Source organism: Eublepharis macularius, chromosome 8 (assembly GCF_028583425.1).
Source record: "Eublepharis macularius isolate TG4126 chromosome 8, MPM_Emac_v1.0, whole genome shotgun sequence".
NCBI classification, from domain to species: Eukaryota; Metazoa; Chordata; class Lepidosauria; order Squamata; family Eublepharidae; genus Eublepharis; species Eublepharis macularius.
In genome coordinates, this window is record NC_072797.1 from 91,538,266 (window position 1) to 91,552,249 (window position 13,984).

Genomic DNA, 13,984 nt, shown 5'->3' on the forward strand with positions numbered 1-13,984 from the left:
TTCTTGTTCATTTTTAGTAAGATCTTTCCTTATCCTATTCCTTCTCAGTTGCCAAGATACAAAACTTTTAATTTGCAGATACCTGAGGGTTGATATTTTATGATTCTCATTTGAGCAAATAGTGTCCTAAGGAAAAAACCCATTACTATTATTAAAACCTTCTCTCTGCCATTGTTTACCATTACCTATATCCACATTCTGGGCAAACTCCTTACCTCTTACCACTGATGCTAATGTGGGAGGTGGCAGTGGCCAATTAATTACTGCATTTACCACAAACATATATTATGTCATTAATAATCAGGTTATCCAGTCTATAACATTTCTCCTTTTTATGCTGATCTAACCATATAACAGCACCATAGGGCAACATATAAAGGCATTTTAATATACTCCTTTTGTTTTCTTGCCCATTCTGATATTAGTTGCAGTTTTGCTGCTCTGAAATGAACAGTATATTTGATAATCCACATTCTCTTTTTTCTTTAATATTATGCATTATATTTGCTGTATTTCCTTCCCAAATAAAGTTGTTCAATAGTCATTCATTGCCCGTCTCTCAGAAGGTAATCAAATACAGTAGTTAATACACTTCTTAAAAGGAAGACCAGTTTAGGTAGTATTATCATTTTAACAGCATTTATATGCTAAAAAAGGTAATTTTAAGGTTGACTGTAATGTTTTGCATGCAATTAAATTTGAATATTTTATGTCTGCTGGTTAATGTGGGTTTTTTAAAATATTTGTTGCTGTGGGTTTAAATGCAGGTCTCTGAGGAAAGAAGGAGGGTGGCTGGATGGGTGAATGGAGTCTACTCTGATTGGATGGTAGCTATACCCTGGTGGCTGGAGGAAACTGCAGTTTTTAGTCAATGTGCTGAGAGAAAGTAGGACGTTCCGGCCAAATCAGGCAAACTGTGTGGAACCTGAGAGAGTCTGTATCTGTGTGTTTCTGAGACAGAGTTAACCAGCCAGGAGATTCTGGCTTAATCAGGCAGCCTGTGTACAGCCTGAGCTGTCTGTGTGTATCTCAGAGAAAATATTTATTCTAAGTCAAGCAAACTGTGTGGAACCCTGAAAGGGTCTCATTCTGTCTAGGTGATGCAAGCTGTGTGGAAAATCCTGGGTGAATTTATGTCATGTGGATGAGAGGAATGTTTGTTCTGTTAGTGAAGATCTGGAAAATAAGTTTTTGTGACTGGGAAACCACCAAGCTTAAGAACTATTCTGAAACTAATAAATTTATCAATACTCTTCAACCATCACACTTAAGTTCTTATAATAAATTATATTCCTGATAATGCAAAAAAAAATCCCTTTACCTCACAACCACCCTCACATGCAGACCATTCTGTCATACTACCGTCTATAACAAAGCCTTCCTATAATTCCAGTTTGGTGTAGTGGTTAAGAATGTGGGACTCTTAATATGGAGAGTCGGGTTTGATTCCCCACTCCTCCACTTAAAGCCAGCTGGGTGACCTTGGGCTAGTCACAGCTCTCTGGAATTCTCTCAGCCCCACCCACCTCACAGGGTGTTTTGTTGTGGGGATAATAATGACATACTTTGTAATCCGCTCTGAGTGGGCATTAAGTTGTCCTGAAGGGTGGCATATTAATTGAATGCTGCTGCTGCTGTTGTTGTTATTAAACAGAACTGATTGAAAATGGAAAGCCTTTGGTGGCAGCAAGAACCTTTTGGGAAGCAGCAATATATAAGCCACACAAATCAGGGCAAAATGCCACAGTGATTTTAGCAGTGGGATTCAAATAGAGTTGCCAATATATCATCTTTCTGGAAATCACCTTCCATATTTTTTTTGTAAAGTGTGGAAAATAAATAACTAAATATTTTTTTAAAAAAACTTTAAAAAATAAGGTTGCCAGGTCCCCTTAACCTCCTGCAAGGTGGGGAGGGGGCAGCACTCATCTGAAGAATTTTGTCCATGCTGCCAGTGAGATGTGATAATGTCACTTTGGGGAGTGATGTCATCATGCTGGCCATGGGAATGTTCCTGGCTTGGCATGGGGCCAATTCTTTAAGAATCAGTCCATTTGGGGCCCAAATCGGGCCCAAGCGAAGCATGAGAGCATTCCTAAGGCCAGCCCAATGCATCATTACCAGAGCACACTCTCTGCAGGCTTGCCCGGGGAGTATTTTGCCTCCCTGACTTGTTCCCTATGCTTCCCCCCCCCCCGCACCAGCCAGGTGAGTGGGAGCGGGGTATCCTTCATCCCCAAAGGGTGACCAGCAGCCCTAGATTCAAACTGCAAAGGGAAGGTGTTCTTCAGGTATAAGCCTGGTTAAAGTAAAGAACAAGTGAAGCTCTGTTTGTGTGGAAATAAAAGGAATGTTGGTTGTGACTAGGACCCTCCTGAGGTAAAAGTTTAAGATAACATAAGGAGTAACTGAATTTAAGGTCCAAAGGCAAGGTTATAAAAAAAGCAAATCATTACATTGACCAAATAGCACATTTAGCCTCATTTGATCTTAATGAGTTTTTAAAATTATTTGTCAGTATTAATATGCTGAAATATTGGGGGTGCATTTCAAGTAAACCGATTTTATGGAAGGTATCCTCTGATAGTTCACACGGTATTGGCTCAACTTCATTAAGTGAGCACAATGGCAGAATGGGGATTCAAACCTGGGTTTCCCAGATCCTAATCTGAAGTGCTAACCATTTGAAAGGCTTTTGTGTGATGGCTGCTATTGAATACTAACAAGCAGTCAGGCCTGCCAGTGGATGCTGCTGAGCTTGGTCCCAATGAGTCCTCTCTCAAAGGCCAAAACATCCCTGGAAATGGACCTGTCCCCTTTGATGGCAGTGAAAACCTTTTGAGAAGCAGCAATATATAGGTCACCCAAACCGGGTTAAATGCCCCAGGTGGTGTTAACAGTGGGATTCAAACCTCCAAAGGAAGGTGTTCTTGAGGTAAAAGCTTGAGTAAAGAACATCTGAAGCTCTGCGTGTGTGGAGGGGGAGAAATGTTGATTGTGATATGGGCCCTCCTGAAGTAAAAGTTTAACAACAACAGACAAAATTGTTACATTTTCATGTATATAATATACCATACTTTTCTTAACTACACCTCTTTACTTGGTAAGACCAGTATTTTCCACATTGACAACTTTTAAATTTTAGTGGTTTTCAATTACCTGATCAAAATAAATCAAAGATTATTGGTACAGTGCTAGTTATATAGCACATTTAGTAATTAAATTATCATTTGAACAAACCTCTTTAAACTTTTCATTGTAGTATGGAAACACATTTAAAAGACTTCTTACGTATGAGCATATTCTTGAATGTCTCTAACTGTAATGAAATAGCTTGATCAAATATGTGAGAATACTTTAAAAAGCACAGCAGTACCATGTGCCACCATTCATGAAGATTTGAAATCATAGGGCAAATCCACACTTATCAGCACAGCGCTAAACAGGTGGAGTGAGAGCATTTTTCTGGCGCGTTTTATGACGTCATCGCACCACGAGAGTGGCATCATGGCTCGATGATGTCATAAAATGCACCAGAAAGACACTCTCACTCTGCCTGTTTAGCGCTGTGCTGGTAAGTGTGGATTCAGCCATAATCTTGAGAACACTTAGATTAGATTAGTCCTTTTCAACAGCTATTTTACTTGATAGTATCTGAATGGTTTTAAAAATGAAGTAATTACTAAAACAATATTTTAAAAACTTTCCTTTGCCTTAATAAACCTTAGGGGAACCTCTCCATAATATAAAATAAATTGTTGCTTAAATTTATTTGCAGAGTAAAATATTTTTCTTTAGGATGTTGAAATCTTATTGTGCTTTTCCTATAGCCATCGCTGTTCCTTAAGTGGGGAGGACTTGAATAGACAATGGCAAAACCCAAACCCAGATCTGCATCCTACAATTTATCATGCCAAGGGCCTGCTCCAGTATTTGTCAGCTATAAAACGTTTGCCACTGGTAAGTTTGTATATGTTTGCCCAGTTTGGTTCACTGAAAGTCATTCTGTCATTGAAGGAAAGTGCCACTCCTTTCATATTCTAAAATCTCATGCAAACTTAGTAAAATTTTACACTTAAGGTTGACAAACATCTCATTAGAAATTTCTCCACCTCATTCCAGCAAATCCTATGATGTTTTTTTTAAAATATAATTCATATTGTAGAAACCATAGATACATGTGAATGTTTGTTTTCCTCAGAATGTAGTTGAAGTATAAGGCTGATTCTCTTCTTTGGATGATTACAAGCAAATGTTAAAGTCTTAGGTTGGAGTAAGCAAATGTCCTATCTGTGTAAAGACCAAGCTAGACATGATTGTGACTGCCATGTTTTGTTTCTTCACACGTTAAGGGGTAGGGGTGGGGAAAACGTCTAACTGTATCATCCAAAGCAGGTGCATAGATGAGGAAAACTGAAACTTCACTCCTTTCACCTTCTTCTGTGTACTTCATCATTTCCATTACAAATCCCATAGATCAGCTTGCAGGGAAGTGGAGAGGATTCAGCATGCACCTCACCCTTTTAATCTGAAAATCAGAGTTCACTAGAGATGGGCACAAACCAGGAAAACGACAGTTCACTGTGGTTCATGGTTCATCACATTTCACAAACCGGCATGAAATTGCCTGGTTCACGAACCAGTTCGTTTGGTTCACAAAAATGTCACTTCTGGGGCAGCAGAAGGTCTGCAGAAAGCCCATCCCCCCTGTCGCCTAGCTAGCTGATTGATCGGCGCTGGGCTGTCTGCAGTGACAAACCGAAAAACAAACCAAACGAACTGGGCTAAAAATTATAGCAGTTTGTTGCAGGTCATCGGAAATGCCCTCCAACAAACCACCGGTTTGCAAACCGAAAAATGGCCAAGTTTGTGATGAACTTTGAAGCGCATTTCAGTTTGTGCCCTTCTCTAGTCTTTGCCCATTATTTTAGATATGAATGGGACAGGCATGTGAACAACAAATATGGCCATGTGCCATCGTGTCTAATGTTTTCTTTTGGCAAAGGGAGACTAACATAGCCAGGGCAACTTGGAGAGTGTAAAGAACTTTCAGAGATGTGAACATTATTTTCCCTTGGAATTAATCACCAGAAGATTCTTGAACAAATTATCTGTTTTATTGTTGCAATTGCTTCTATTGCCTCCCTGTTTTTACATCAGATGGCAGCATCAGAATTTTTCATTAACAAAAAATAGATAAAGCAGGTTAATAGAAGGCGAGATAGAGATCAAACAAATACTTGTTTTTAAGAGCTGGTATGCTTGGAAAAATTATCTCTGTCTTTAGTTATATGAAAGGCATTTTAAATGATTTAGTTAAAACATTTTGAAATGCATTGTTTTTAGTTTTTGGCAAAAATATTTCTTGTAGGTTTACTGTGATTATCATGGTCATTCTCGCAAGAAAAATGTGTTCATGTACGGCTGTAGTATCAAGGAAACAATGTGGCATACGAATGTTAGTGCTGCTTCTTGTGATCTGACTGAAGATCTAAGTTACAGGGTGAGCTTTCTGTTTTATTATGGCTGTGTGCATACAGCCCCAAACTTTATGCAGTAGCTTTATAATTCTTAGATTTTGACTAATCCTTAAATGGTGTTCATTGATACGCCATCAGTAATTTGTATATCAAATACTACCATGTTCTTGCTTGCATTCCATTCTTTTTCAATGGTTCCTAATAAAAATTTATTAGTGTTCAGCAGGAAGAGTTGTAGCTTGATGGAGGAGTGTGTTCTTTTCATGCTGTAGATTGCATGTTCAATCCCCTCCTTCCTGTTCACCTCTGTGGTTCCAGCTGAGACCCCTGGATTGGCAGAGTCCTCAGATGCAGAGTCAGGAGGGGATTATCCACACCATGTTCCTCCTCCCTTTCCAAGTCTGCCCTCTTAGTCTGGAGAAAACTTGGAGCCTCTTCCTGCCGCTTGCCATCTTATATTGACCAGGATTAATTATGTGCATGCCCCATAGCCTTCCTTGAGCTTCCACATCTGTTCCCTGTGTGCCTGCAGCTGCTGCTGGCAGCTCCTTTAGAGAGGCAGTGCCTGGCCTAGTGATGGCAGCCCACTAGCCATTGAGGTGGCTGTAGGAGCTGATGGCAGCCTGACAGTTGGGGCCAGAGTCATGGCCATTTGCTGTGGCCTAGGTAAGTCTGAGAGAAGGACTAGCCTTGGACATGTCACTTACACAGTAAAGAATCTTGCTTAGCAGAGCTGGGTAAGATTCCTGACTTAATAGTTTAGAGAACTGCTGTTGGCTGGAGAAGACAGACATTGGCAAGATAATTTGATATGTTAACCTCACTTACTCTGTGAGGGCAATTCTTTAAACTGACTCACAGGATTAATAAGGTAATAGGATTAGCTGGAATTACATTTATTGTTTAAATCAGGTGAACAAAATTAATTCATTTTGTACTTGAGACAAAATAAGCAATATTCATTAATAGTATTTTTTTGCATTTCATGCTCTACTGAGATGTACATTTTTTCTAAATTCTTATATTCTTATGTTTAAAACATAAATATGTCAAAATTCAAAGAAATTAGTCCCCCAGAACAATGAAAATATATGGTCAGGTAATAGTTAATTTATGTTGTGCTATTTTTACTTTAAAACTATTTCAGGCCCCTTTAAAATACTTTTTTTCCTCTAGACACTTCCTAAGATTCTCAGTCAGACAGCTCCAGCCTTCTGCATGAGCAGCTGCAGTTTTGTTGTGGAAAAGTCTAAAGAGTCCACAGCACGCGTGGTAGTCTGGAGAGAGATAGGTGTTCAGAGAAGTTATACCATGGAAAGCACGTTGTGTGGATGTGATCAAGGGAAATACAAGGTACAGCTTTTGATGAAAAGCAATATAACATCTATGCTCTTAATACTTTTTGATATCTAGGCCCTTTTAGAGGTGTGTACTAAAAAGAAAATAAGTATTTTTCAGATTCAGATAGCAGAAATCCAATAAATCTTGGTGTTCCTGATCTCAGGTCAAAAATATCAAGTTAGTATTTGGATTTGGCTTTTCCCGAGAATATGAATATATTTGCCTCCGTTATTCCCTATTTCTAGAGGGCTAGTCTGTTTTTCAAGCTAACAACACCAAAATTGCAGCATAGTGAAGGCTGCCCTTCCTGAAAGACCCCCCACCCAAGTTTCTAATGAATCAGACCCGGGGACCAAACCCAAAGCCAGAAAATCGTCGTTGTTGGACAGACAGTGCAGCAGCTTTTTCTAACATGCAATCCCATTCGTCTTTGAGAGTCACCTCTCCCCCCCCCTTTCTCCTTGGCCAGGAAAGCAATGGAAAGGGGGGGGGAACTAAGCCACCTTTCAGGGTGAGGAGTACTACCAGGTGGGTTCTGCTGAGATTCCTTTGTTCTTGGGGATGCTTTGGATCAGTTGTTGCTCTTTTGTGTCTGGGTAAGTCTTCTTTGTACTGGAGAAGGAATATAATCCCCCCCCAATAGGTTACAATGGAGAGTGACTATGGGGGATCTTGTTCAAGGGCCTTCAAGCTTGGGGGGGGGACTTTAAAGGATAGGCAGTCTTCACTGTGCTGCAATTCTGTTGTCATTTGTAAGAAAAACAGACCCTCCACCCCCATCCCCCAAGATTTCCCCATAGGGAATAATGGACCCAGTTAATTGTGGTATCTTTTGTCAGAAATAGTAGAAAGATAGAAAATAGGGTTTCTCTTTTTTGATCTTTTGATTTAAGGTTTTATTTTATATACTTTTAACAGGGCACAATATACTAGGAATTAATGTTTCAGTGGGTGGATCCAACCAGCATTTCTGCTGATGAATCATTGGGCCTATGTATATAAAAGCTATGTGCGATGAGAGTTGTAGTATGGAGTAGAATTAAGACTGAATTTAAAAGGTGGCTGGATCCAACCCAATATTTGCTCTATAAATCTGACATAATTGCTATAAACTAACACTCAAGAATATATATTCTCTCTATTTAGGGTTTGCAGATTGGGACACGCGAGCTTGAAGAAATGGGAGCTAAGTTCTGTTCTGGTTTACTACGTTTGAAAAGACTAACATCACCACTGGAATACAACCTTCCACCTAGCCTCTTTGACATTGAAAATGATTTGATTGAGTCCAGTTGTAAAGTAACAAGGTAGTTCAAGTTGATTGTTTTTTGGTTTTCTAAACAGCTTGATCAGGAGCTTCTTTAGTCAGGAAGTAGTTCAAATCGCTGGCACATTCTCTTGCAAATGAACATTTTAAAGAAATGTAACAAATAGCAGCAATAGTAAACATTTTCATCTGGATCCAGAAAGAAGTGGATTGCTCCCACCACACATATGAAAGACTGTACTGTTACTATGTGTGCATGTAGATACCATGGAACATAACTGGATTGCCTCATGTTCATTCTGAATCTGCTCCAAAAAATTGCATCAGGCTCTCTATCTAAAGTACAGAAACACTGTAATGTCAGGTTTTTATAAAATATGTATGTATTAATATTTCTTCAGTTTTTAAGGTTTTTTTAAAATTTAAAATTAAAGTTTGAGGACAAGATTGCTTTCAGAGAGAGGTTTTAATTATTGTTTGAATTTTGAGATTAATTTTGTAGAACTGAGTGATGTCCTACTAAATGAGAACTGATAGTAGCCAAAGGTTCCTATTGCTGAGAATCAGTAAAACTTCTTTTTGGGACCGGTTGGTAGGAAGCTGGACTTCTTACCAGAGAGGGGAGGCATTGCCTTCTGTGGCTTGGTATGCTGACATGAATAGTTTTAAACTTTTTGCTCTCCTAATACCATGTTGTGGTGCAATCTGTTCTTCCTGTTCTCTCATGACATACTATGGCCAGGATTATGTGTAATCTGTTGCATCCTTGTCTGTATTATTCTGCCACTACTTTGAATTTTGTATGGTGGTCTCATTTACTTTACAAAACAATTGAATTTGGAAACAGTATACTCCACAAAATCTAATGAGGAGGGTAAAGCTTTAGTGAAGAAATTTATGTCTTTTTGATTATTGTAACAAAAATTGTTTTCATTGATTTATTTCCATTACTTATACCCTGCCCTTCTTTGTTATACATAGCACAAAAAGAAGCTAACAAATATAAAATTGTATGCCACTCCCCTATCATTTCTCTGCTTAAACTGCAACTTCCCACAGTTGCTTTTCATTATAAGAAAAATAAAGATGGGAGACTGTTTATGGATCACCTATGTAACATCTAGTTTAATCAGCAGTGACAGATTAAACAATCTACATATAAATGTATATAATTGCGTTATCGTTCTAATGCTTCTTTGGTCCCATTTTACTAACTCTTTTTTAAACATGTTTTGTTTGTTGGGGATTATTTCACATGCTAGTGGGGGTGAAGTATGCAGCTTCATTTCAGTATAACTGGCTTAAAACCTTCTCCGCGGTATTCTTGCTCTAGCCCCACTACATATGTTCTGGAAGAAGATGAGCCTCGCTTCCTTGAAGAAGTGGATTATAGTGCAGAAAGCAATGATGAGCCAGATGTTGACTTGACAAATAATGCTGGTGACTATGAGCCCAGTCTTCAAGAAGAAGGACTTTCTGACTCTGAAATTACAAGGACACATTTGTCTTAAGACATCCTTGAAATACAAGAAGAAATCTAAGTATTGTGGCTTTTGGAAGATGGACAAGGGTGGGTTCTATAACTTTGCAATTTTGCTCAAGCAAATTAACTTTGGTCGGTCCAGTTAAAAAACAATAAATGTTCTGGCTTTTAAACTAATTGACAGTTGTTTTATTTGAAGAATCCAGCTTCCATCTTTAGCACTGACATTTCTTTATCTCTTGATTGCCTGCTAAATATTGTTGCATGGCTTTTTGTCTTCTGTATCCCTATAATCACCAACAAATTGTATAAGAAGCTATTGGTGTGTCAGAAGGCGTAAACTAAACCTCATTCTTTGTGATACTGTCTGGTGAGCTGGTTATTAAACACAAATACATACTTTTTTTTCTTAAATGTTTGCAGTAATATAGGAAGCAGTACATTTTGCAATACTGAATTAAAGAAAATACATTTACTGCTTAGTATATATCTTGAGCCTTAAATAAAATGTAATTTCATAGTTTTACTATAGTTTTGATTTGGAAACAAACTGTGATATTGACAGTGGAAACCTAAGCAGAATTACATCTTTCTAAGTCTATTGAAGTCCATTTGTAAGTATTCTCAGGATAACACTGAGAATTTCTAGTTTAAAAAAGGAAACTGCACTGTGAACAATTGTTCCATGGTGAACTGGAGTGTAGTGCTCACAAAAAAGTGGATGAGGTGATGGTTGGAGGCTCAAATAACTGAATATTCATCTGTGCAAAAATATTTTCAGCACATAGAGGATTGGCATGTCACAGAGAAAGAGTCTACTAGGACCTCTTTTCTTAATACTTAACATCTTCCAGGGGAGGGGGGAATTTTTTTTTAATGGAGGCACATTTCAAGCATATGATCAGCCACTTGCAGTCCAACTCCAGACAGATTTACTAGCTTTTCTGATATGTATGAGAACTATGATTTTATATATTTGTAAAACATAGTCTAAGGTACATATTCAAATGTTCCTCCTGCAGTAAATAATATGAAAACTAATATATATTCTTGCTAAGCATAACTATAAACATTACATAGTATGTATACTTAATACTTGCTAATTTTTTAATTTAATATGGTCATAATGAGTTCTGTGTGTTCTGAATATATTGCTGATACTATTCTACATATGTTAAGATTGTAGAATGGTGCTGTGTGCCTGGATTAAAGTTTCTCTATGTAAATAACTTTGGAAGTTATTTTGGTGTGATTCGGAGAAAGTGAACTATGCTTGTATTTAATGCTGAACGTGGCACTAGCAGTGCAATTCTAAGCAGAGCTGCACCCTTCTAAGCCCATTGGTGTGACCATGCATAAAATGGCACTGTTAAGCATGCAGATACTAAAAAAGCTCATGTATTCAGTAAGTACTGCATATACCTAACTTCTTCCTGATCTTTCATAATAAGTTTATGAATCAAAGCAGATGTGAAATCCGTACAATGTAGCTGATACTGAAGAGAGGACATTTCTGCATGTGTAGTCTTTCTTCAATAATTCCCACTCACAGAATTTCACTCATGCCTGTGCATGTGTGCACATGCACATGAACACACACACCATCTTTTCATATTTTGAAGGGGCAGTAGGAGTGGAGTTGGTTTGCATTTGTTTCATAAATCAAACCAGACTTTCCTTTAGAAAAAAAAGATGGTCTAATTCTGTAACTGACAGAATGCAACTGTTTCCCTCCACAAGACACTAGAAGTATTTCACAGCATAAGCTAAAATTAATGAAATATTTGCAACACATGGATCATAATTATGAGATCCTGTTAAGTACTGGATTGGCCCAAACCAAACAGGATAATCACTCCATACACAACTTTGTTTCATATGCAGCAATGCAAAGTGCCATTCAGGGCCTTATTTGCAACCCGAGCACATCCAGCCATACTTGAACTCCAGGGGTGACTCCCTCAGTGAGAGCACATGGGGGTTTGTAGCTCCGGGCTGAGTGGGAGGCAGGTTGAAACATCTTCAAAATTGACCAGGGCACTCCCAGAAGCAGACCCAAGCATTCTCTGGACCTCAGAAGGTATTGAAGGGTGCTGTGCTGAAATTATGTGCTCAGGCCCAAAGTTCTCAGACTTTCTATTAAACTTAAAAGTGGGGGGAAGAGAATGGTGATACAATATTAGCATCAAAATAATTGAGAACTGCTGCTATAATTATTTGCTGTTTACACTTTTAAAATGATCACCTGTGAAATGTGAGGGTTTATAAAATGTTAATGGGACAAGTTGTATCTTTTTTCCTTTTGCCATCTTCTATAATTGCTGAGGTTTTAACAATCTAGTAGTTAATTTGTGGGACTTTATGGAATCATTTCCTTTTTATAAAAATATTTGGATATCTTTTAACTTAATTTTGATTTTATGAAATGGCTTTGATGCAGACTTGATATAAAACACAATCAATATGAATTACTATATAGCTCTGTGTTGTATTTTTATCAGCTTCTGAAAACTTTCTAAATTGAACAAACAGAAGCTTATCAAGATGTAATACACTTTTTCTTCTTCACTAGTAATGTTTTAATGAATGCTGGAATATTCCTCATCTTCATATATGACCTCTCAGGCAAAGGTTGCCATTTGTGCCAACTTTGGATGTAAGTTTAATATAGAATATCAAACAACTAGATGAACAGAGAGAGCGCAGTTTAAATAAGGCTGTCATAATGTTAAATACTTTTTACTAAAGCCAGGTTTCAAAATAATTACTCATTGTGATGCTGTAATGATAAATTGTGGCAATATTACTGTGCATGCCCCAAATATATAATTTATCAAGTAAATGTAATAAAGTAAATTATTATAATCACCTGGTTTCCTTACATGTTTTATTGAGTTGTTAAGAAGCTTTTTACTTGGTAAAGTTTGGGTATGTTTTAAGAACAGTTTATACAGACTATTAATAGGCAACTTGTTTCCTCTAGAAATATTTGTGTAATTCTATTAAACTTGTAGCATGAATCTGATATACTGAAAGTTTCAAACTCGGCTTGAATTGTGGTTGTTGTGGGTTTTCCGGGCTGTATTGCCGTGGTCTTGGCATTGTAGTTCCTGACGTTTCGCCAGCTGCTGTGGCTGGCATCTTCAGAGGTGTAGCACCAAAAGACAGAGATCTCTCAGTGTCACAGTGTGGAAAAGATGTTGGCAGGTCATTTATATCTACTCAGGAGGGGTGGGGTTGAGCTGAGTCATCCTGTAAGAGTTTCCCAGGGTGTGGAATGCTAATGGCGGGAGGCTTCACTGTATCGATGGTTGTTGTGGGTTTTCCGGGCTGTATTGCCATGGTCTTGGCATTGTAGTTCCTGATGTTTCGCCAGCAGCTGTGGCTGGCATCTTCAGAGGTTTAGCACCAAAAGACAGAGATCTCTCAGTGACACAGTGCGGAAAAGGTGTTGGCAGGTCATTTATATCTACTCAGGAGGGGTGGGGTTGAGCTGAGTCATCCTGTAAGAGTTTCCCAGGGTGTGGAATGCTAATGGCGGGAGGCTTCACTGTATCCTGAGGGATTGCATATGGATTGGTCCTGACATTTCACCACAGCTGCTGGCGAAACGTCAGGAACTACAATACCAAGACCACGGCAATACAGCCCGGAAAACCCACAACAACCATCGTTCTCCGGCCGTGAAAGCCTTCGACAATACATCTGCTTGAATTAACATAAATACAGTTTATCCCATGACTGCTTATTCAGGAACCTTTGGTAACTGACTGTCAGAAGCTTTTCTGGAAGTCTAAGCATACAACATCTAGCAGCTCAGCATTAGACACATGCTTATAAATGTTGCTGAAAACTCCTTAAAGTTTGAAACAACTTACCTTTGTGAAAGCTGTGCTGACTCTTTGTATGTAAACTATCTTTAATCTTGGCTTCTCCCATTTACCCAGACCAAACATCAGGCAAAGTGATCTGTAATTTCCCAGATCTCTCCTAGATTCCTTTTTAAAAATCAGCATTATGTTTGGTACTTTCTACTTCTCTGAAAGGGAGGCTGATTTAATGATGTTGTAAACATTAATTGTTCACCTCTGAGAGACCAACAATTTAACATTTGATTTTCTTAAGAATCCTCAGTTGCATGCCATCTGGATTGTGTCTTGTTAGTTTTAATTTGTCCTTTAACCCCAGAACTTCATCTCTCATCTTCTCTCTGTTCTTTACACACTCTCTGAAAATAGCATTTTTGTGATGGATAACCTCTCCATGAGCCACAGTGAAAAGATATTAAAAAATGGTCTTCTCTACAATCGTTCAGTCTTCCTCTAACAATCCTTTGTCATCCATGGGCTCCGCTGCCTCTCAGGTCAATTTCCCATTTCTGATATATGAAGATATTCTATAATTTGTCTCAGC

The 13,984-nt window shown here is 38.3% G+C and overlaps 1 protein-coding gene across 1 annotated transcript in view; it reads left to right on the plus strand.

Annotated features, from left to right (window-relative positions):
* AGTPBP1 (ATP/GTP binding carboxypeptidase 1) overlaps positions 1 to 12,439 on the plus strand; it is a 121,185-nt gene extending 108,746 nt beyond the window's left edge. The window contains exons 22-26 of the mRNA XM_054986326.1: positions 3,831 to 3,960; positions 5,372 to 5,503; positions 6,657 to 6,833; positions 7,968 to 8,128; positions 9,422 to 12,439. Of these exons, the coding sequence (XP_054842301.1) occupies positions 3,831 to 3,960; positions 5,372 to 5,503; positions 6,657 to 6,833; positions 7,968 to 8,128; positions 9,422 to 9,599 (778 nt within the window). The 3' untranslated portion in view covers positions 9,600 to 12,439. The remainder of the gene's footprint in view (positions 1 to 3,830; positions 3,961 to 5,371; positions 5,504 to 6,656; positions 6,834 to 7,967; positions 8,129 to 9,421) is intronic.
* Positions 12,440 to 13,984: the final 1,545 nt, after the last annotated feature.